Source organism: Stylophora pistillata, chromosome 4 (genome assembly GCF_964205215.1).
Source record: "Stylophora pistillata chromosome 4, jaStyPist1.2, whole genome shotgun sequence".
In the NCBI taxonomy this organism is placed as follows: Eukaryota; Metazoa; Cnidaria; class Anthozoa; order Scleractinia; family Pocilloporidae; genus Stylophora; species Stylophora pistillata.
This window is the reverse complement of record NC_142522.1, coordinates 14,951,750-14,974,934: the sequence shown is the minus strand read 5'-3', so window position 1 is coordinate 14,974,934 and position 23,185 is coordinate 14,951,750. Positions and strand designations below refer to the sequence as shown.

At 37.1% G+C, this 23,185-nt stretch overlaps 2 protein-coding genes across 9 annotated transcripts in view; both read left to right on the top strand.

The window, feature by feature from the left end:
- The first annotated feature begins 3,290 nt into the window (after window positions 1–3,290).
- On the top strand, window positions 3,291–8,679 carry LOC111320872 (synaptonemal complex central element protein 2). The gene is made up of 4 exons (XM_022923604.2): window positions 3,291–3,607; window positions 4,818–4,993; window positions 7,350–7,487; window positions 8,328–8,679. The coding sequence occupies exons 1-4, from the start codon at window positions 3,504–3,506 to the stop codon at window positions 8,399–8,401; spliced, it is 492 nt and encodes a 163-aa protein (XP_022779339.1). The 5' UTR covers window positions 3,291–3,503; the 3' UTR covers window positions 8,402–8,679.
- A 19-nt stretch (window positions 8,680–8,698) lies between these two features.
- Window positions 8,699–23,185, top strand: part of LOC111320845 (uncharacterized) — a 41,921-nt gene continuing 27,434 nt past the window's right edge. For 2 of the 8 annotated variants that reach the window (XM_022923557.2, XM_088756153.1), the window contains exons 1-14: window positions 8,699–8,857; window positions 13,564–13,679; window positions 14,895–14,989; window positions 17,085–17,566; window positions 18,465–18,584; window positions 18,679–18,720; window positions 20,128–20,157; window positions 20,378–20,446; window positions 20,828–20,881; window positions 21,006–21,059; window positions 21,403–21,447; window positions 21,758–21,802; window positions 22,148–22,201; window positions 22,709–22,753. In XM_022923557.2, coding sequence (XP_022779292.2) covers window positions 8,831–8,857; window positions 13,564–13,679; window positions 14,895–14,989; window positions 17,085–17,566; window positions 18,465–18,584; window positions 18,679–18,720; window positions 20,128–20,157; window positions 20,378–20,446; window positions 20,828–20,881; window positions 21,006–21,059; window positions 21,403–21,447; window positions 21,758–21,802; window positions 22,148–22,201; window positions 22,709–22,753 — 1,278 coding nt within the window. In that variant the 5' untranslated portion in view covers window positions 8,699–8,830. Of the gene's footprint in view, window positions 8,858–11,750; window positions 13,265–13,355; window positions 13,680–14,894; window positions 14,990–17,084; window positions 17,567–18,464; window positions 18,585–18,678; window positions 18,721–20,127; window positions 20,158–20,377; window positions 20,447–20,827; window positions 20,882–21,005; window positions 21,060–21,402; window positions 21,448–21,757; window positions 21,803–22,147; window positions 22,202–22,708; window positions 22,754–23,185 lie in introns of those variants that run through there. The other 6 variants (XM_088756150.1, XM_022923583.2, XM_022923592.2 and 3 more) reach the window with 6 other exon arrangements.

The window sequence follows — 23,185 nt, the reverse complement described above, 5'->3', positions numbered from 1 at the left end:
GAGGAGAATTTACTACCTTTCTATAATCAAGAAATGGGGAGATATTCTAGTCTTCTCGGATAAGGACGAATAAACTGTAGGCCCCTTCTCCTGCAGGGTTAGGGGTAGGAGACGTTAATTTCCCACGCACGAGGTTACTGTGTGGTAGTTGTCCTCCCCTGGGTGGGATGGGTGGGTGTTGACCCTGAAAAGCCCCTATGGGGAGTGGTCAATTAACCTATGTAATTTAATGTAATGTAATACTGGATGAGAAATACCACTCACTTCAAACAGAAGACAGAGGATGAAAATAATTTAATTTGTTGACTCAACAAACTATATCATCAAGATCATTAGTTTCCATCATAAAAGAATCACACCCTTGGGAACAAGAGCTCAACAAGAATCCAAATCCAACTGACAGGAAATTCTATCAACTTTTGATCAATGTGGTCACATCAGGCATGCTAGCTTAATTCTTCACCTTTCCTAAATGGACGAGGCACTCCAATCTCGGGTACTGCTTTCTGTGTTGGGTACAAAAATGTTAAAACGGCTACAAACAGTACCAAAAAAACTGAGAACTCTACAGTGTGGGAATTTGAAAGATATTGAGGGAACACCAAAGTTTGGTGCAACTCATAATGGTAAAGTGAAGATTGTTTTGATATTTTTCTTTTTCTCAAGTCTATGTTAAATGCAACCTAAATTTTTCATGCTCATGAACATTATATTTCTGTTTTGAGTCTCAAATTCCCTGTGGAAATGAACTAATTTGATTGTTGCTCTGTAAATCATCTATATCTAATTTTACTACACAAACTTATAAAACATTTAATGGGGTTTGATCATATTACATTATAATACTTATCACATTAGGCAAATTGGTGATATATTTTTGTTTTCCACAAAGACCAAATGTCAGATGGAAACTGTTTTCCTTTATTATTCAAGCATCAGATTTTTAATAAGGCAGTTATCACAGCATCAACATAATTTGTTACCTATTGGGTTAAAAAACAAATCTATTTATTGAGATCATTTCACTCAGTTTTTGAAAATAACAGAGACTAAGAAATAATACAGTTCAGGTCAAATTTAGGCAAATTCTTTCTTTTGCAAGATTTCTTTCTATGGGTGTCTATTTTGCAGATCAAGGACAATCAGGACTAACTATAAAAATCTATGCATGCACAGTGATCAAGGTACACAAAAGGGCAAGTCAAAAGTACATGATAACTAAATCATTTAATTATACAACAGGCTCTAAGAAAGTTTTGAATGAAGTTGTAGTCTGACTTTATATATATATTTATGACTTACGTTTGAAAAACACATATTGCAATGGCTGTAAAGATATTTTAAAAAATAAACAGTGAAGTGCAAAATTTGTCTGATACGGATGGTAAAAGCTGAATATTCCCATCAAACACAGCTATGAAGGTGGAAATTTTTCTCAATAAATGCATCCCAGCCATATCAAATGATTATAGACATAAGTCTGCGTACAGAATGGAACCCTTCCTAGGAAACAAACGTAGAAGTAGATTTGGTCTTCAATTCCCTCAAATTAGTGACAATAATAAACCGTTAGAGGTTTAACAGAAACCTTATTCCGTACAAGCAGTTATTACATTTAATCACACCTGCCAGAAATTTGCAAACACCTAAACCGTACATTAAACCAAATACAAACTGACCTAAACCATAGCATAACATTAAACCACAAAGGTTAGGTTGTTTCCAAAAATGCCTATTAATTCCAAATTCAAACTCAAGGAAATTTTTTGGTCATTAATTTGTAGCCTAATGGAAATTCTAATTCTGTAAAAGGGTAGCAATTACAAAGAATCCTACAACTTTTTTTACTTGCATGTTTAACTGTTTATGCCCTTCAAGTAACCAGCAACTAATTTATAGTAACATCGCTGAATTATTCAGTATAAATCATGAGAATACGGGAAATGATCACCAATTAAAGAGGCTCTTGATTATTTACACAACTTCTCCTTGTCAGCAACTTGAGAAATGTTTAAAGAACTGTATGAAGAATATGCATATTGAATTTAAGGTATAAAGGGTCTAATCAAAGGAAATCAATAAGAAATTCTGATATGCCCAATCATACAAAAATAAACATTACCTTTCAGGACGAGTTTGAGCAAAGCCGTGTAATTTTCAAACGGAAGTTAAATTTACAAAAGGATGTCTCACAACCCAAATGTAGTTCTAATAAAATTAATTAGTGCTTGATTATAATTCTTAGTGTGAGGATGTATAGTTCGAAATGAAAGACAATATTCCTTTAGTATTGCAACGCTTTACTCCTGCCAGTCTTGAAGTGTTAAGTACGATGAATCCAATTCTAGACCGCTACGGTTGCATGTAATCACGACCAGACGCGTTAAACCAGTTTCGTTTTCAAGACAGGGAAATGAGCAACCATCGGTCGAAGAGGTGAGAGTACCGAAGGGTGCTGATAATCACATATGCATAAATGATCATAATCCACCAGTTTGAGGTATCGTTTCATCTATTGCACTCAGCACAGTAAAATATGTGAATCTTTAAATTTGAAATCACTTGAAATCACGCACCACTTTTAAGCTGCTACCAAAATTGAATACTGTTTCGAATGGAATGTAAAGGTTCCACGAGAAGAGGCCCGCAATTTCCAATATGTTCCGTTTAGGTGAAAGTTCCATATATATATATATAAAGTAGAAATTTCCGTAAAGAAGTTCTCAAAAGCCTTGATCAATTACTTCCTCTATTCACACATTATCGGTTCAAGTTAGTTTCAGTGCATAGCTTTCATGATCCCTGTTGTCTTCTTGCATACGCTCCTAGGCACGCACATATCCCCATAATGCCGAGAATAAGACCGATGATAAGAGCTGCAGCATCTCCGCCATCGAAAGCTGCAACCTGATCAAAAAGACTAGCCAAAACTATCGCTAAAAAGGCCTGATACACTCCTCCAGCCGCCATCTTCGATGTAACTTGCAACACTTGTAAGCACGTGATTTAGCCACGTATGATGTCATTGTCTTTCTCGGAAATATGAACTTACCCGGTAGGGATGGGGAGTATCAATCGCAATATCCGTTTTAATCATTCCAAGGTCTAATGAAGGATTGAATCCTATTTGCAAGATTATTTTCTCAATACTAATTTATCTAATTTTAAAAAGATACAACACCTATTTCCTATTTCGGACGAACTGGGCTAAAATCATAGATCAGTTCTCATTGGTCGTTTGATGTACGATCTTTGTATCACGTGGTTTACTTTTGGCGCGAATATGTGGCGCCTCGCGCGCGATCCATCAATAGTCGGCAAAACTTTTAATTTATCTTTCAAAGTTGTTTTGCTTTTTAGAAGTGTCTTTTTAAAAGTCTCACGATTCGAAAAACTCGAAAATAAGAGCGAACAAGGGCGGCTGGTTACTACTGACCTGGAATAAAGTAAATGAACACCGGGAGAAGGCTGGGTACACACTTAATTCACTGCAGGCATCCGGGATGGAAAAAGAGAAATCAGGCGCAACAAGCAAAGCTCTTGAAGAAAAAAAAGAGCCAAATACCAAGGAAGATGTAATTTCAAGAGGAGATACTTTGAAGCCGTGGTGAGCCTTACGTAAACTCTTTACAATAGGTCTACTTGTACATAAGGCTTTTTGTTTGAGAACTTGAGTTGTATCACAAAGAAGACTGTATTGAAGCTATCTATAGCTGCCTGTTTAGGACTGCACAATCCAAAAGGAGAAAGCAAGGGAAAACATTAGCCGGTACGCTTTTCTTCTCATTAACCGCACAAAGACGACAAGAAGGCTTACAGAAAGTCTAAATATTTATAAACACATCGGAATAAGCCGTTTGTTCCACATGTCCTCCCCATACCACCCCCACGGAAGTTAGGGTTTTGATGCTTGAAAAAAAAAAGACGATCAAAGCCAAGAACGCTCTTCAAAGGCGAAGGCCGGTTGGGGATAGGAATGGATAAGTCCCACATAATAACTCTGCTGATTACAACTCATTAATTACTCATCTGGTTATTGTAAATTGGAGTAAAATTTAAACGTACATGTTTACTCCATCTGGTACGAAAAGACCTCAAATATACACTTGTCCGACTTCCAAACCTTCCGTCCTTTGCTATAAGTCCTCGTTTAAAATTTAATTCAAGATGTGAGGGAGCGTTTCGTGATTGTTACACAAGAAGGGAAATGTCTGTTTGTTCTGATAAAGTTGTTCCGGAGAAAATTTAAAAGAAAATATCCCACGCAGCAAACAGTAAGCTGTTCGCACACATTTTTTTCACGCGATTTGCAATATATTTGAAGGATAATAAACACGATAGCCTATACTTTTGCACAAAAACATGCTCGTATATTTTTCCTTGGACGTCAGTATTTGTTCCTCGACCCTCTAAGAGAACGATCCGGTTCAGACATGTCTCGACATGACTAGAAGAAGAATTATATGAACAGAAATTTGCAATTGATTACTTAACACTCTCATGAATATTGTTTTCGCAAAAGAATTGGTAAGTGTAACCAACCGTGCCCTTTTCTGGTTTATAGCTCTAATAGTTAGCGGTACTATCAAAATCCATAGACAGAAGAGCTTTCCTGTTCTGATTTTGGGATCGAACCATGATAACGGTCGTCGTTTATATTTTGGCAAGACTGAGACACAGAATCTGTAAGGATTTCTAGATCTGCATGCACCTCATATCAACAGTTTCATCAACATTTACTTTTACTTATTTATTCTTTTTGTAATATTTAGATTTTTGCACGATACTGAACTTATAGTTGTTCCTTTCATATTTAGTGAGCCTCTAGAGCGAGCAAAGGAGCCTGACCAAATTGGGACCAGTAGTTTGTCGGTATCAAAACAAGGCGATGTTACGAGTGAAAATGCCTCCCACGACGAGATTCAGAGGAGCTGCCAGCAGCTCATCGATGATATCAATGCTAAAAGGAAGCGAGACACGGATTTATTGAACGGTACAGTAAATAGCCTAAATATTCTTAGCTTGATTAACGACTACTTAACAATTATTCGCCGAAGGCGAGGTGAATATCGTCGAATAATTCACCGACCCTGAGGCGAATAATTGTTTTAGTATAATTTCAGAGCTGAACAGCAGAGATATTTCTAAAATTATAAAATTTTAGTAACATTTATTAACATTTTATTTTAACATTTTATATAAACCGCGTGGAGCGGATTATATAGCGTCTTATCATATGGCTGTGTCTCACAAGGACTGGGAACTACCGAATTCACGAATTTGATTGGCTGAAATCAATATTGAAAGCGGTCAGGAGCCCATTACTTGAAGCTCCTGAAGCGGTCTAGATTTTCCCACCTAGACCGGCATCTAGACCGGTCTAGAATAAAAGGTACAAAGAAAATAAAAAGTTGGCATATAAGACACAGCCATATAATAAACATCTTATTAACCGAGCTATGTCGGTCTGTATGGGAGAATCTTGACCTCGGTCGCTAGTACAGACCTCACTGCGCTCGGTCTGCACTGGCGACCTCGGTCAAGATTCTCCCATACAGACCTCCCACTCGGTAAATAAGAACTAAATATAAGGAAACGCTCGACCAATCAGATTACTGGAAACTCTTTGCTCAGCTCTAAAATTATACTAAAGCGTTTTAAGCTGCCATGGCTGTTCCGCCATTTTTCGAATTTAACCCTCAGGTAGAAAGAAGTTGCGATCAGAGTGCCGCCCACAGCGTGCAACGTTTAGTTCGTCAGCGTATTTTGTGTTAAGGCTTCTGACGGGCCTGAAGCTTTTGTGCGTTAGGTTAATCTGGCCTCGTTCTTGATCTTCAATTGGAAACTTATCTAAATTGCAACCCCAAACTCTTGAGTGGCACTTACCCCAGCAAAAGGGTAACTTTGGTAAAGGTAATTCCCCATTTCAAAAACGAGTGGGGGAGTGGGTCGAGCTCGCCGCGAAGGTTTGTCTGGGATCGTTACTCGGGACACAAATTTGCGTCCCGAGTAACGATCCCAGACAACCTTGCGCAGCGAACTCGACCCACTCCCCCACTCGTTTTTGAAATGGAGAATTTAGTTAAAAGGTACTTTTTTCCCATTTGGCGATTTATTATACGGCACCATCCATAAGACGACAAACTCTCACGGGGATGAGTTTAAATGCATTAAGAAATGTGACTTATCCGTGCCATGTGGTTAAAAAGATCTTGTGAATTAAATCAGATTTCCTTTTACCTGCATGTGGGGAGCGGCCAATTTCCCCTCCAATTTGGATTGAATGTTTAAGTCTTGTTACGCGATGTTTGCCGACAGCCTTAACAACACGTATATGATTATCATATAATTGTGCTAGTTTACATGGTCTATGAATTGCATTTACACCAAAAGAGGGGCAGGGGTTAATTCATTTTGACATGATTAGAAAGAGAAACCTGACCCTTCTTCTTGAACTTTTTTTTTATCATTTGTTTAGCTCTTGACTTAAGTAAATCCGATATGGAAGCAATGACCTTTATTTCTCTCGATTAAGCTATGAATATCGAAAGTAACGCTTTAAATTTGAGAAATATTGTCGAATTTGTAGACAATAAAGAGCGTAAAATTAGTATTTACCGTTCTGCTTTTAGTTCTGTGAAATCGGGAACGGAAACAATGAGACATGAAATCATTACTTAACTCATAACGGAGACGGTAAAAGGTACTCAGAGAAATTGATTCAAAATAGACAATCACGATCACCAGACAGAGTCTGGCAACAATTTTGGTAAATGCCGATAACTGAAGGAAATGGGGTGGTTCCAGATATGCAATTTCCGCGTTTCCCACAAACAGTAAGATTCAGGGAGACATGGCTTCTCAATTTGCAACAGAACAGAACGCCTTTCTGTTCGCTTATTACTCACACTCGGGATGGTTGATGGTTTCACCCTTAGGTCTCAAGATCTAACTCTTAATTATTCCTTCTAGCCTTTATATATTCTTTGTAGATCAGTCAAGGTGGATTTTGAACTTCGTCATTGAGCTAAATGATGAGTACCGTTTTCGTGTAAGACGATATTAGGTCCCCATAGATAATAGAATCACAGCAAAAAAATGATAAGAATTCATTCACAACAGCCGATCTCTGCCATTGTTCTAGGGATATATATCGTCAGATTCTTAACGTGTGCATCTGTGAAAGGCATAAACGCACATGCTCCTTATGTAAGTATAAGGACGTCGCTCCCCTAATGAACCACTTTTTAGTCTTCAGCGGAAACTTTGGGTCCGTCAGAAGATACCCATCGTCTCTTACAATTTCCTGAGTAATATAACCGGACCAAAGAAACATCTCATTCTCTTAGATTTCAAGAAAGCTCTCGAGGAACAAATTAACGCCTCTTGTGGTGTTCTGGAAGAAAACATTGTTCAAACGTATGAAAGACACAGCAAAGCTATTCAGGACAAACTTCAGGAATTGTTTGCGGTTCTTGAAAGAATAAGTAAGTTTTTTATTGCTTTGCAACCATTATTTTGATAACTAATAGTGAAAATTTAAAAAAACTGAAGTTTAATCAAGACTTCATAATGCTTTGTAGCAACTTCCACCTTAAAATGTGCCAGAATTTTCAATACAATTGTATCGTGCAGTGATATAGCCGTGAGAATAATGAAGGCAATATAATATTCCCATTCGGGATGATTTCTATTAAAGAAAAATAGTTCAAAATTTGAACTATTTTAAAACATATCACCAACGCACCGAATGATGTTAAGATATCGTGACCTTTGTAAACGAGGAGAAAGGATTAATCAAAACCGCGAGCTGTCTACGAAGACACGATTGGGCGCTAATAGGAAATTAATCGCTTTTCGATTCATCTGGAACGCCCGAATATGATATCATATTGCGTTGCATCTATTTTGAGCTGGACCGCTCCGCTTCTCAGAGGTATACCGCCGTATGTGGGAGAGTGCGTAAAGAGCATGTTGTAACTGAACACCGTAAGGCTGCTTTATCGCAAGATCAAAAAAGCTTTGATGAGGATACCTGTATGCAGACTTGATTTGCCTCCCAGTTTTAAAAATATGGGTAACATTATCTGTGGCCCCGTTCACGGACAATCCCAAATTGTTGTCTATTATCACAAGTTATCTTTTCTTTGACCTCTTAAGACACATGTTTTCGATTTTTCCATTTTGCCATACTTGTCCATCATTCACCCTCGGAATAACGCAAGACGTGTTGACAAAATAAGTTACTTTCTTTCCTTTCCTCTCTAACCCGTCCCTTCACACAAATTGTAAGCTATACATGATTTAAACCCTTTTGTTTTTCGTAGGTAAACTTGAAAATGAACTGATGGACTTCAAACATTCTCTTGGTGTCCTCTATAACGACATGCAAGTTGTGTAGAGAGACATAGCTAGATATCTATATGTATAAACATGCTTTGATTGACCCAGAGTAAGCCAATTGACCTAATTTAAGAAAAGTTCTTTCTGTACTCGTTACACATTACCTACCCCCTTGGTTGGATAAAGAATGCACCCCGTGATGAGGTTATAAAAATTTGGAATGACATATCGCTTTAATTGCAGTTTTACGTTTTCATTTTGGCTTATGCTTTTATCAGTGGTTATAAAATTACATCTCCTCTTCGAAATTGGTTATAAATAAAGTGAGTTACACATTTCGTGCGTTTTTGTAAACACCACTTAAGTGGGTTAAACGAAATCAGATTACCTCGCTGACTTTCAAGAACTGTCAAAAAGGAAATTTATCAGAATCGGCAATATTAATTGATTTACAGTTTGAGTATAATCAAGTACTCCAACAGCAACAATGGGTGAAACAAAGCCTTTCAAGGGGGTAAGTTTCAATCAACTTTACTCATAATTTGGTAAATATTCCTGTGGAGTTAGTTGGACCAAAGATGTTCAAACGGTAGAAAATCTGGCCATCAAAGAAGGAAAGCGATTGATGTTTAGTCACAGCAAAAAGGGGGCGACTTAGGGGTAAGCAAAATCAGAATTATTTAGAGTGGCTATGTTGATGCAATGTTTGGGCACCAGGGTCGACGGACAACGACATCATAACCATTGTGGACAATTTGACTTTGAAACTGAACCTATAACCGCAAGGTATACCCACCGACCGTGCAGTCTGAGGTCAAGATGGCGGGACTGAACAGCCATGTGTTTCAGTCCCTGTCTTTATGTCCGTGCTACACAGTTTTATAGGTCCATAAAGAAAAAGATGATTCAGTTGGTCTTGCAGCTAGCGCTGGATATGAGTGGGACAAACACGGAAGCATGATCATTTGTTAAAGCTTTACATAAGCCTGACCTGCGTTACAATGAAAACAGGAAGCTAGGGAAGCTAACGAAGAACGAAGAGAGTAGAAGGTAGAAGTGTGACATTGCAACATAAAACGCCATGCTCCTGAAACTCACGTGAAGCTCACTTTTTGTGTGTGCTTCTTGTACTCTGTAAAAGTTAAAAAGACTTTTGACTATGTACCCGGTAAAGAGGATAAGGAAAGATATTCCAGCTTTCACGGTTATTTTATCTAAGACTATCGCTATTTAAGATCAATTTTGTCGATCATGTTTACGAAGGGAAGACGACGAAGCTGGGTCGATAATGATTGAACAACAACTCCAGCTCGTTCCAGCCAAACAATACCTTCATATCGATCTGATAACTCCGATAAATCGAAGTCTTATCATTATTGATAACGACCATCAGAATGAACCTTGAGGTTCATGAACAAGGTCGTCCTTGATCATAGGAAGGTAGGAATACTTTTTTTTGTTTCACTGTTAGACTACAACTAAGTTCAGTATTCAGCTGCGTTGGTCAGTTAAAGGCATTTGATGGCTCCCAAGGGTATCTATGATCTAGAAAAAGATGGATTTGTCTGAGATCAAACGAGAAGATTATCAGCTGGATTATGGGTTAAGATGTATTTTGAATTATAAAAGAAATCCGGCGGTATTACGAAAAGTGAATTGGACAGGTTATTGTGACTTCACTGGTTGGACGGGTTATGTAGAAGGACGATTTCCGATCGTGTTTTCACCGGACTTTGGGTTTGAGAGTGTCCAGATCATCTTTGAATGAACTTGGGCTTTAAGGAGTATTCATCGGGGTATCGGAATATTGGGGTTACGCCAAGTAGGGATGATCTCAACCCTTTGATTACACTTTCTCAATGTCAGGTCAGTTCTTCCGACCTTCCAGACCAGGCGTAGTTGTTTTAACAGCGGAGCTTCGCGCATTACCCGGGCAGCTTGCTTTGTTCATTCTTTCGTCTTATAATGCAAAGACGGTGTGACTCCATCGTACCTCTCTTTCACTGTTTTCAGTATTGAATAAGCACAGGTCAGCCTTCAGACCGCACCCCAGCGGAATCGAACCACGAGCGTAACCCACACTAGTCGGAAGCTCTAAACACTTTCACACTTTAAGTCAGGATGCTAGAGCTAGGCCACATACCACACTGACTGTTCACTTTTGCACTGATCAAAATGGCACTTAAACAACAAGAACCACAAGCCTGATTTCCAGTGCTCTTTGATTACACAGTTGTAAGAACACATTATCCCTTTCTTTTGCTTTCTCTTTGTCTGTCTTTCCTTCTGGCTACGGACTGCAACTATTGCCGTTGACTTTCTTCAAGTAGTTCATTTGGTAACGCACCTTTTTATTAGGCGGATCTACCAATGATCACTTACAATCGTAAGTGTGTGTGTTTTCTCTCTTTCTGCAAACTTACCATTGATTTTAATCTGATTTAATACAATATAATTAACCGTAATGGTTATCTATGTCCCTTAAAACAACTTTCGGCACACACAGGCACAGGTCAGGTTTTTTTTAACCGTACGGCGGGAAAAAGTTGGTCGTTAGTTTGAGACCTTGGGTCTTTTAAAAGGGTAGCTGTAACCAGCTATCTCAACTGGATTGGTGTTTGAATGACTGAGGTGATTGCTGTTGAACTCTACTACATCTTAATAAAAGCAGACTAAGAGTTGACTCCAATCTTCCGGAATTTGTAGAAGGTCAGTGCAACGTTGTGATTTCCTTGACTTCCTGTTTAGCACTCAACTCAGTGCTATCAAAAGTAGACAATTCTACCGCGGAATTATTTGGCCAAGAAAATTGTTGGTCCTACAACGGCGCTAGGGTATTTAAATGACCTTTTCGTTTTACTCTGCGGCAAAATTTTTCAAGTGGGTGTCAAATACTCTTATCAAAGTACTTTTCGCTGAGATATTTATCGACGATACATATACGCGGTAGTTTTACAATGAAACCTAACTACGCTCATTAATATCAATCACCAGTATTTCGTTGTAACCTAAGCTCCGAGATTTATTAAACAGCCCAGAAGAGCCAATTTGTCGTTCCAGTTGCTATTCAAGCTATGTTAGGAGTCTTGTGTAGTGCCGGGGGAGGTTCTGTTCCTACCTTTTCATGAAAGTTCAATTCTGAGCTGTCAGATATATATGCGAAACAAACTAATCAAATTTGTTTAGCATTTCTTGATCTTTTTGTTGGGCAGATTTGTTTTCAAGCTATTAATACTCACTACAGAAGTGTTAGCTTGAATAAAAGGTTTTCGTGATCGGTGATTCCTGCGATTCCTATCGTTCCAATGCACATGATTTACGCAATGAATATATTTCAACCAGTCTTATCACAGTTTCGGGTGGAGTGGAAACCCCTAAGGGTATTTCCTAACCAAAAGAAAGGCTATAATTGTTGCTTCTGAAAGAGATTTTCCAATATCTCTGCAATGAGCCTACACGGATTAGTGATTGAATCTCGTTTGAAGACCGCACCTGCTGCGTAAGATTCCTTTGATGAGAATTCTTCCAAAAAGTGTTGAATGGACCCTCCTTTATTCTGATACCTCAAACACAGTTCAATAACGTGATCTTTGATTAGTAATCAAATACTTTTTAAATGTGCCGCTGTTCCCTTCATTCTTAATCAAGTTCTGTATCCAGTAATCATTACCGCAGGTTGAAATCTCAGTTGTTGCTGTGAATTCTTTTTTACGAGCCTTGTTAAATCTCATCGCCATATATTTATTTTCGCGCGTTAGAACGGTTAAGCTTACCATCACGTCGCATCGCGTCAGTTAAACTACAGTCTGCTTAAAGAGATTGATCTCTTTTCTTTCTAATTTGAGGCCCTGTATGAAAAGCATGCAGTTGCCAATATTTGTGCTAAAACTCACAAATATTTTATATTTATCTTCTTTTTTTTTCCTATTTCATTTGGATAATAATCCATCAGCTAAGTTTTTTTTAAAGAGGCTTATTGGATTCCCGCCGGAAACGTGTTTTAGTTGAGGAAAAGACAACAGTCCCATATTTTACCCGAAGAAGGAGTCATCAGTTCTTATCGTGTAAGGTAGAGTGTAAAAGTGACTGCAAACTAGTAAGAATGTATCAGCACTAAGTAAGTGGCGCGGCACGCTATTCGGTAAGTCAAAACATAATGTTTCAATTACTAGGTTTTTTGCCTTCTCTTCTCCTTTAACTTGCTAAAGAAGTTTTGCGGGCAAAAACATTTAAATGTTTATAGTCATTCAATGACCGTCAAGAAGCTGAATTGTATGTTTGTCGACCGGTATTACGAAATTGTGTATCACCTTACGTCAAATCGCAAACCATTCCTGAGATTTAAACTGGATCAGTTAATTCATTTATAAGCTGATAGAGTGCTCATTTCCAGTATAACTATTCCCTTATTGCTTTTACTTTCTTCGTAAGTTTACCCAAATTTTGGAAACGTACATACGCGCACGTCCGCGTGAAGTCTTGTCACGCAGTCGTCATTAAGACTGTTCTCCGAGGTACGTTGACTTGGTTACCTTGTCATTGCGCGTTATATTATATAGAGTTCTAGATATGCTCAAAGTGACTTTTCGATCGTTTTCTATATGTGTCACGTTCCAAGCAACAAAGGTTATTTTTTTGTCGCCTCTCGTTGTCTTACACCCACCGCGCAGCGGACAAAGGTCCTGTTGTTGTCGTTGTCCTTGACACAAGCAAGCCACTTGGGTCCAGTCTGACGCATGGCTTGCATTAGAGATCGCGCGCTGTGTTTTGAAAACAACGAGGCCGGCAGCAATCTCCACACCGAAGGCTGCAGGTAGGACAAGGATCGTCTTTGAGTAGTGCTTTAAGACTTTTCGCGTATTTTCAATACGTTGTACAAACACTCATTGACGAACGCTTTGAAGAACCATCATGTGACGTGGTACGTAGATAAGTTAGCTCTCAGTGCAGGCTTATACTTAAAATAATGAAAACTTTGTCTCTTTCAACACCGCAAGTCTCTCCCTGATTATGAATGGCTTATTGCATCCGTAGTTTTTTCTCATAGTTGGCTCACAAAAGGCCACCTTTATCTGACAGAGGATACTGCGTGACAGTAATAGTGGTTTCGTCATCTGACAGTAAACTGCATCACATTGTCGCCTCGTTTCACAGTGAGTTCTTGTGTGATCGTGAGCCCCCTTCAGGCAGAAACCTAACCCAGTCTCGTTCTTTTGTAAGCCTTGCCTCGAGAATGCGATGATTACCACGTTCTTAGCCAAGAAGGAAACAATTGCCTACAAGACCTTGGAAAATCCGAAATCCTTCTGTGGACTTATCACTGGTAAATTTTCAAAGTAAGTGTCGCTCACATCGCGGTGTTTGTGCTAAGACAAATTATGCTCTCTTTTCTGTCCGGAAAGGTGTTCCGAAGTTACGTGAAATACAACCTAGCGTTGATAAAAATTTTTTTTTGTCACATGTTGTAATTATATGTGATATCCTCATTAAAATTCTTTGACAATTGCCAAATCTCAGTAAATACGAAATTAAGTCAAATTGATTCTTTGGAGTAAAGAATTGGAAGCTTTATTCAGAAAGTGCCGCAATAATTTGATGTTGGGTGAAGGATTTCTCCTGTTTCTCAACATATTCTAATGAACATGGCAGTGATAACATTAATAGACTTCGAGTCATTATGGCCCCTAAGCCACTTTTCCACTTTCATTCGAGTGAAGTTGAGAGCACTAATGCCAAAGTAAACATGCGAGAAATATGTCCAGGCCCATCGTATCTCTAGGGGTATTTTAACTCTTCATTTTATTTCAGTGAAAGCATAGAAATCTCTCTGATATACTTAATTAGCGATTATTGTTTTTTTTTTTCGGAATGTAAAATGTGCGTGTGTTGTTTTTGCCTTTCTGACGGGGCTACATAATTATATGCTGTTGCCTATCTTCAAGAGGGAATCCCCCTTTCCTTGAACATAAACAGATCATTGCAGGTACTATATTGTTATGTATTTGGAGTTGGGCACTAGCATGTTAAAAACACCTCACTGAAGAACGGATGAAAACAATCTGAATTTATTAAATCATTCAACAAAGGCAGCCTCATACTTGCATGTATTTTAGATTTGTTTCTACTTAGCTTATGAGCATACCAGTATTGCTGCAAATCCTTTTTACTCTGAAGTTGGAAATTTCTTAAATACAATATAGAGTTGTTTTAATTCTCATTTTTAATACATTAACTTTACTAGCATATGCCACTAGTTAAGATATAGTGTTCTAAATTCCTGACTTACCATACTGAGAATAACATACTTGCAAGCATAAAATTTCAGACATCTTTCAAGCATTACTTAACTGCCTTTGGTTCTTCAAAATAATCCCAAGCATTCACTGATTACAGTTAAATGTAAAGAATACAAGGAAAGACTTTGGTTTTAAATCCATGACAATTCTTAAATGTGCAGCTTGTGCAATTTGTTCACCATTTACTCACTGCCATAGATATATTTAAATATGTCTACATATTTCATTGTAAGGTGAGATGTTACTTCATTTCAGATCCATCCTAGTTTTCTTCTTTCTCCTCATCACTGCAACTGCTGATGGACATCAAACAGGAGTTGCTACAGAAGTGAGCACTTCAAACACAACAGGTGAGAAGATTCAAAATTCCCCTATAATTTGCTTTATGTCATCCTTTGCTAATATGAATAATTTAAAGCATTTCAGTCATTTCCTTGTTGGTTTGCCCTGTCTTTCTAACATGAAACTTTGTTAGGTTCATGTATTTGTGAAATTGAAGCATTAATAGCATTTCCAAAAATGTTAATATATTGTAATAATTGTTATTTTTTTTTTATATAATTAGACAGGTTTAGCTTCATTTGCTTGTGGATCTTAGCATAGGCTGCAGATATTTAGTCTTTGGATAATATAAAAACTGTTTGATCAGTTGATTGTTTGTTGATAGTCTCATGCAAGGGAGTGAACATCTGGAAAAGCACTTACTCCACTTGTGAGACTGTTTTGAAAATGATATTATTTGTTATGCTTTAAGTGCACCTAAACCCCAAAATTTTTATTGCTTAATGAAATAAGCATATTTTTTGGAGTGTTTCTGTGCAAAAATTTTGTTATTGCTTCAAATCTTCAATTTTCTGTGCCCAGTCAAAATACGGAAAATCAGCCGCCATCTTGCCCCACAACTGAGTTTAAAGAGGAATGGCTCTAGCGGGTAATGTGACGTCAAATTGAGAACATGAAAGTCTGCATTTCACACATTTAGCAATTTCCACGTGCGTTCTCGCGCATTTAAAAGTCTGGATTCTATAAGATCGACATTTGCTCATGATCTGTTATAGCTACCGCTGACAATTGCATGTGCTCACACGCGCGCCTACAATCTGATGTTTACAGACCTTTACTGCTAATTAAGAAAATCATTAAACAGCTGTCAAAGATAGCCTCCCGGGCTCATCTTAAAAATCCTACACACGACTTCTGGCTATATCATATTATTTTCCTTTAAGTTTCAAAGTCTTCTTCCACTTCTGGTAGATTATTCTTCACTTGAGTTCTTCTTTTTTCGCTGTCGCAAGATTTCATATCGGTTGAATATTTTTTTTAAATGTGAAGTGAAGCAACCTTTAATTCTCCAAAAGTCGTCTTCTTTATTTTAGTTTCTATTAACTGCATTCACAGTAGCCGCTCAACACATCAAATACAAGCTCTTAGGTAAACTCACAAAAGTAGAAAAAATTCCACACGCTGCCATCTTTGTTTTGAATTTTCATCTTTTGATCTCGCGCTTCTTTCGCACGTGACTCTCGTGCGCGTCACGTAAGAGTGACCTGTTCCCTGCATGAGGAAACTGGTACAAGCCACCTTAAATTGATTCATGTAATTTTAACTGCAAAATAATGCCTCTTGTTTTAACTTTCTGATTAGTTACTTTTTGAGAAAGATTATTGAATTACAAACAGTTTTGTAGGCTGCATGTCAATCTATTTTAAAAAACACTTTTGGCATCACAAAATTCTCTTGGAAATCAGTTTTTGAGAGAGAAGAGAGAATTAGTAAGTTGTTTTTCAGCTTAAGGTCGTGAATGAAATCTGCTTACAAATGCTGCCTTACCCTGCTGGCAGAGGCATTTATTTGTTAACTTCCCCTACAGTCCATGTAAAAATAAAGTCCTCTGCGCTCGGCCTGTTAAATCTTCTTCGAGCATGCGCCTGGGAATTATCCGAGTTTGTGGATAATCTGATTTGCAAAACCGGTCAGAACCTGTTTTAAACGCGTTTTTATGTGCACGCATCCTATTTAGTTGGCCGAGTACTACCGGGAACTGATTTGTTTCTAAGCAACAGGCCGTGCATGCTTGAAGAAGATTTAACAGGCCAAGCGCAGAGGACTTATATTTTACGTGGACTGTAGGGGAAGTTACCAAATAAATGCCTCTGCCAGCAGGGTAATGCTGCCTAGCTGGTAAAACAAAATGTATTTATGAAAATTTGCAACAGAGGTAAGAATGTATGAGATGACTCAACACACAAATTATAGATAGAATATTGCCCACCATGAGTGGGCTGAATGGGAGAATACTGCCCACTCTTGGAACCAATCAGATCACAGGATTTGGAGAATGCTGCCTATTCACAAACTGAGAAAAAAGTTAATGGATATGATGGGTTCTGTCTTATGAATCACATGACTCAAATTAAATGTGCTTTTTCATTGTTTCCTGTGTAGATCTCCATGGATTGCGCACTCCAGGAATATATGCATCAGAGAATAATATTAAGCAAAATTTACCAAATAGAGAAGAGAATAGCACAACTGCACCATTAATACCAGAAAATGACTATTTATTAACTAAAAACTCTTTGAGATACACTTTACTTCTGATTTTTAGACAAGAATTAGATAATAGGAGCTTTGTGATAAATGTAAATGCTGTTGATGGAAGTTCATCTGAAACTGTATATGTCCTTACAGTTCAGAATAGATCATTGTTGTTTCAAATAAATAGTTCCTTATTTGGCCTTGTTAAATTAGCCAATATTTCCTCATGGCAAAAATTGCTAGTAAGCTTTAATCACCAAGAAATCTCAGTCACCCAAGATTGTCAAGAATTCAACTACTTATCACTACCAAGCATTAGTAAATTGGAAGAGTGGGAAAAGATTGCCGTTACAGCACACCTTGAGGATGCCCAAGATAGTGATATTGAGGTATGTATGGTTTATCTGAACAGCTTGTAGAAAAATTCCGAAAACTGTGAAGCAAAGACACTAAAGCTCTACCTTATGGGGGTCAGTGGAGAGGAGAGAATGGGAGGCTCTCTCTCTCTTTGAGGGTTGACTGTAACTACAGCATTGTAACGGTTACATGGTGATAAAATTGAAAGCTATAATTAATATCAAGCAGGTAGAATGCTGGCTGTAACAAGGAATTTGGTAACAATTATGATGGTTGAAAGGTATCTCAGTCTGTGATGAGTGTTAGTTATGCTTTTTTAGAAGTTCACTTCTTGGTGAGCCACCAAAACTGATTGATGTAATACCAGAGAAAAAGTGAATGCATTTGGCACAATGATGAGGCTGCTTGGAATGATGGGAACCAAAGAAAGCAATATAGTACAGAGAAAGATGGTTGATAAATTAATTTACAACTTGAAAGACTTCATATATATTAGAGACTGGTAAAGTAAAGGAAGAGATGATGGACTTAGATGTTTTGGAAATTACAAAGTCAGGCCAAGCTGGTGTTTTACCTTGGTTGTGTAATAGCTTTTTGTTTCAATTTCTAGGTTTTATGTAGTCATTTGTATTACTTATATGCATTATAAACTAACCAAATGGCAAATGGTATGGATATTTGTAGAAACCCTGGTTTGGTTATCAAAATGCTAATGAGATTTGAACAAATTTAGAAAAAATGGGATAAAAGGGAAAAAAATGAAAGATTGTTGTTTTTTTCTTAAAGAATTTTCTTAAAGAATCTAGGGGAGGCCGTCGCAACATCTTTGAAAGAAATTGACTTATATTTTCCATCTGAAACGCTAGTGGCTATTATTAAATAATTATTAAACATCCGTGTGAGTTTATCGATCCCACTTCTTTCAATTAGAATGATATTTGTCAACTGTTACTCCTGGATCAGCAAGAAAGTGTGAGTGCTTTCTGCCAGAGACCATTGAGAAGTGATTGCACTGATAGAAAAAATGTTCATGCTAAACAGCAGATTAAGGTTAGAGATTGTTCTATAGACTTCTCATTTCTTTGCTCAATCAGATATTTTTGGTCATTTCACCTAATGATGAGGCTATGAAATTTTATTGCAGGAAAGTTGGAACAACACTGAAACACAATCAGGCCAAGGTTTTGTAAGTGTTTGAAAGATGGTTTTTACAATGGTAGACTATCTTTGTTATTAAAGGCTGATAGTTTCGAAAGAAACTGTTTGGGGCTGCGTCGGTGGGAGTAACGAAATAATTTGGGTATATCAAAAAAGTTGAAGTGGTAAATTGGCCACCATAACGATTCCAAAAGCTGACGTTTCGAGTGTTAGCCCTTCGTCGGAGCGAATAGAGGAATTGTGGGTTGTGTGTGCTTTTAAAGGAGAGAATGGAGCTACGTTATTGGTGGGAACATGGCAATGAGAAAAACAAGAATAAATTAGTGGAATGAAAAGCGTTCGTTGATCCCTGTGGGATTTAGACTGCCGGTTTGAAAGATGAGCTTTTGTTCAAGATTTTTACGGCTTTCTGTGCTACCTAAGTGTAAGGAAAGACTGCAGGTTGCCATATGTTGCTTAGAATGATTAGGTAAATTAAAATGTCTAGCAACTGGTTTCGATGTGTCCTTGTCATTCCTTTCCACGTCTCAAAGGTGTTCTCGGAATCGGTCACCTAGTCTTCTGCCTGTTTTGCTGATGTATATCTTTATGCAATAAGTGCAAGTTATGCAATAGATTACATTGGCAGAGGTGCACTTTGTTATTAGCTGACCCAAAAGGCATTGTTTTCTGTGGCTTTTAGGGCAATCCCACAGAGCAATCTTTTAATAATTATTTATTAATTGTTTTAATAGAAGCTGCCAGCCGGCATGTAAAGCAAAATCACTACCTAGTTTGTAGTCACAATCAAATTTCCATTAGTCACCTACTTTGCAATTTTTTTCTGTTTACTCTCAAACTTTAAGAAACCCCTATATGTTATTATATGTTGGGGGGAGGTCCATATGGGAAAAAAACTGTGCCCAATGTATATTGTGTACTGTGCTCAAGGATAAGGGCACAGTTTTTCCCTCATGGTTTAACTCAGACTGGTGAATATGTCATTTATGTTTTTCTTTGGTTTTTCTTTTTCTGTTTTGCCAATAATGGAGTAAGTAGTCAATCAGATAAGTGGACTTAAGATTCTGATCCAATGAGATGGTTCACAAGAAATAACATTGCTTATTCAAAATTTTGCAAGTGTATGATTTACTAATAGATACTTAGATTGCTACGCCAATGGGTAATGAAATAGACATTTTATTCAGAGTTGGCATTGACAATTTGATTTCATTGTTTTACACTTTTGGACTCTTGACATGCCTCGTTCCACTAAAATAGAAATTAAATAGTAATTCCACTAAATAGTAATTAAATAGTTATCAAACAAATTTGATTTTCTTTAATTATTGCACTAGTTTAGTTTTTAAGAGCTTACAATTACTGTCAGTGATAAATGTCATTGTTGTATGATACCACTTTTGTTTACAATTAATAACAGGACTTTTCTATTTAGGTTGCCATGCCAGCACCTGCTGGAGTGAAGGCAAGTTGTTAGTTCTTATCAATAGTGTCCAATAATCCCCCCTACCTCACTATGGGCACTTCAGTTCAACATGTATTAATTATTACTTCTTCTCTCTATTGGCTTCATTACTTATTATCAATATTATTATGATTTGCTTTAACCTTGTAGGAGGACTTTTTCATTGCAAAACCTTTTCAACTCTTGTAAAATACCATTACTTTGTTTTACAATTCTTTAGGGTCCTCCCAGTAACACTGTGACAGAATTAACAAGAGTGATAACAGTCATTAAGTCCCCTGGTCATCCTGTAAGTCATTTATACATATTTTAATTTGAAATTCATGACTTTTGGATTTGATAAGTGATCTGTTATCAACCTAAATTAATGTTAGATACAGATACTGGTGTGGAAGTGGGTAGGTGGGGTACATTCTTTATTCTTTTTTTTTTCTGTGTGTGTGTGTGTGTGTTTGAGATTGTTCTTTACAGGTTTAGTAATCGCTACTGCAATGTATGGTTTTCCCATTTTGCACAAAATATAAATATCAATTTGGATTGATAACAGATCACTTATCAAATCCAAATACAGAATTAAGGATAGAATTAACCATTTTTCATTGCTTATTTTGTATAATGGTTTGTTACTGTGTATCCACTATCAAGCTATAGGAGTTGACTTTTATTCTAGGGATTGGCTGGTGAAAATGGACCCAAGGGTTATAAAGGTGATAAGGGCATACAGGTTAGGCATGAACATTTAAACACATTATCTCTTGAGAGTTTCCTTCTTTGTGAATTCAAAAAATGCATACACCATGTTTCTGCTTGAATCATCCCTCTTATCTCATACAACTTTGTTATAACAGGGTCCACATGGCATCCTTGGAAAGCCTGGTTCTCATGGCCCTCCAGGTGAGCGGGTAAGTTGCTCTTTTAAGTGTTGACTGAAATTAGAATTTAGGCCTGATGTAATTATGAACATCAATTATATATTGGTGAAAAATGTCATCACATGATGCTCATGTGTCTTAAGCCATATGATATTTTCCCCAATAAAAAGTGACAATATTATTTGAAAAGAAAATTTGATCAATTAAATTATTCAATTTTAAGAAATAGGGTTTAATAAATACATTATGCTAACAACCTATCAGGATGAAATTTATACTAGAATGTGCATCTTTGTTTCAGTAGATTACCAAGGAAGAAGAAAAAACTCAATTCCAAAGCTTTAGTAACTTTGTTGTCTGTTTTACTTTTCAGGGTACTTCAGGACTAAAAGGAGATCCTGGGATTATTGGACACCAGGTAAAGGAGATGTTACATCAATACATTGAAACAAATTATTTCCATAGATAGTGGTTTACTTTGGTTGAATTATTTTTTTGGTTATTTATGGTTTGGAACAACACTTAAAAAGGTTTGAGTACAAAAACAGCTGTTTCATTTTGGTCCTACGGTAGGTGTACCTGTTTACACCCAGCTATCAATCCTGTAAGAACTTGCATCACAGACAATGTTCCAATTTGTGAACATATGATAACTACTATCACTACCTTAAAAAAACAATCACACAATTGTCAGGTATTTCAGAATCAGTATGTGGTTGAATTTACAGGGTCGTGCTGGAAGTAATGGACCCAAGGGACACCCAGGACCACTAGTTAGTATCATGGTCACTGACTTACAGTAACATTTTTCTTATGTCATTAGCTAATGCATACGAAAAATTATCTAATGCTAACAATGATTACAATCGTTAGTGAAGGGAGAAAGGGAAAGGAGGTTTGGGTTGTTCCAGTGGTTAACATGTTCAGAACCCTCCACTTGCTTCTTGGCTAATTGAGTATTAGTTATTTTAAAAAGTGTTGTCACAGGCTAGCTTAAACTTTTCATGGCAAATCGGGCCCATGTGACCTGCTATTGAACAGTGCATGGTACATTGTTTGGTTTTAACATGATATATATGCAACCTTGTAATCTTTTCTTTGTATATATGTTATATCAGGGTGATGCAGGTGAACCAGGCATGGCTGGACTACCAGGTGTAGAGGGTAATCAGGTACATCAGATATAACTTTGTTATCATAGACATTCATTGACCTACAGTAACTTCAATTGCCCTGATGCTTCTGTATCAATGGTAACTTTTATTTCATGATACACAATGTTAACATGTAGTCCTACAAAATGAAAACTTACACACACACACACATATGTATATGTACTACATGTATATATCAAAACAATGTATATATACACTACACTTCTATGTATTATTGGTATATAGGATAAATCATGCAGTGTTTAGTAGTGTTGGAATATAATCTAGAATAATTATTGATTTCCATATTTTTCTTGTCACTTTTTCCCAGATTTTTTGATTGAGAAACATAGTTGGACTTTTTGGATTTTTTTTTTTCTTAATGTGACCTTTGGCCTGTAAATGAAATTGTCATTGTGCAATGCAATTTAGCCTATAGGAATCAGCTATAGATCACACACTAACTCAAAAATTATATCTGCTTTAGCATGTATAAATATTACGGTCTATCAATTTCTACTATAGGGAGAACCTGGTGATATTGGTGAACCTGGAGATCCAGGACCTCAAGTAAGTTCCTAGTATGTTGAGCTCAAGACTATCACAGCTTTACTGGTAGGATATTAAATTTAAGTCTCTTTGAAATTTTGTCTCAAGTTACAAAACTTGCTTGATTGCTGGTGAACAAGTTGTTATTAATCCTAAACAAACCCAACTGGTTTTTCTTGGTACTTTCCATTTTTTGCTATCAGATCAGTTGGTGTTTGAAAACTTTTCTCCCCTATTCTGATATACATATTGTTTGAGAGATGTTCGTGGAGTCAGATAAATGGACTCAGGTCAACCCTTCAACTCCCAAAATCTAATTTGTAATTCTCCCCTTGAACTGCTACATACATCCTTGTGAATTAGTCATGTGCATTTGGTATTAGAACTAAATAACAACTTCTACCTGATAGGTTTGATTATTCTCATTACATGATTACTGAATAATGTATGCAG

Coding starts and splice junctions, on each gene's coding strand:
- LOC111320872 (XM_022923604.2), top strand. CDS start 3,504: ATGGAAAAAGAGAAATCAGGCGCAACAAGCAAAGCTCTTGAAGAAAAA. Junction 3,608..4,817: donor GGAGATACTTTGAAGCCGTG/GTGAGCCTTACG, acceptor TTTCATATTTAG/TGAGCCTCTAGAGCGAGCAA. Junction 4,994..7,349: donor AGACACGGATTTATTGAACG/GTACAGTAAATA, acceptor TCATTCTCTTAG/ATTTCAAGAAAGCTCTCGAG.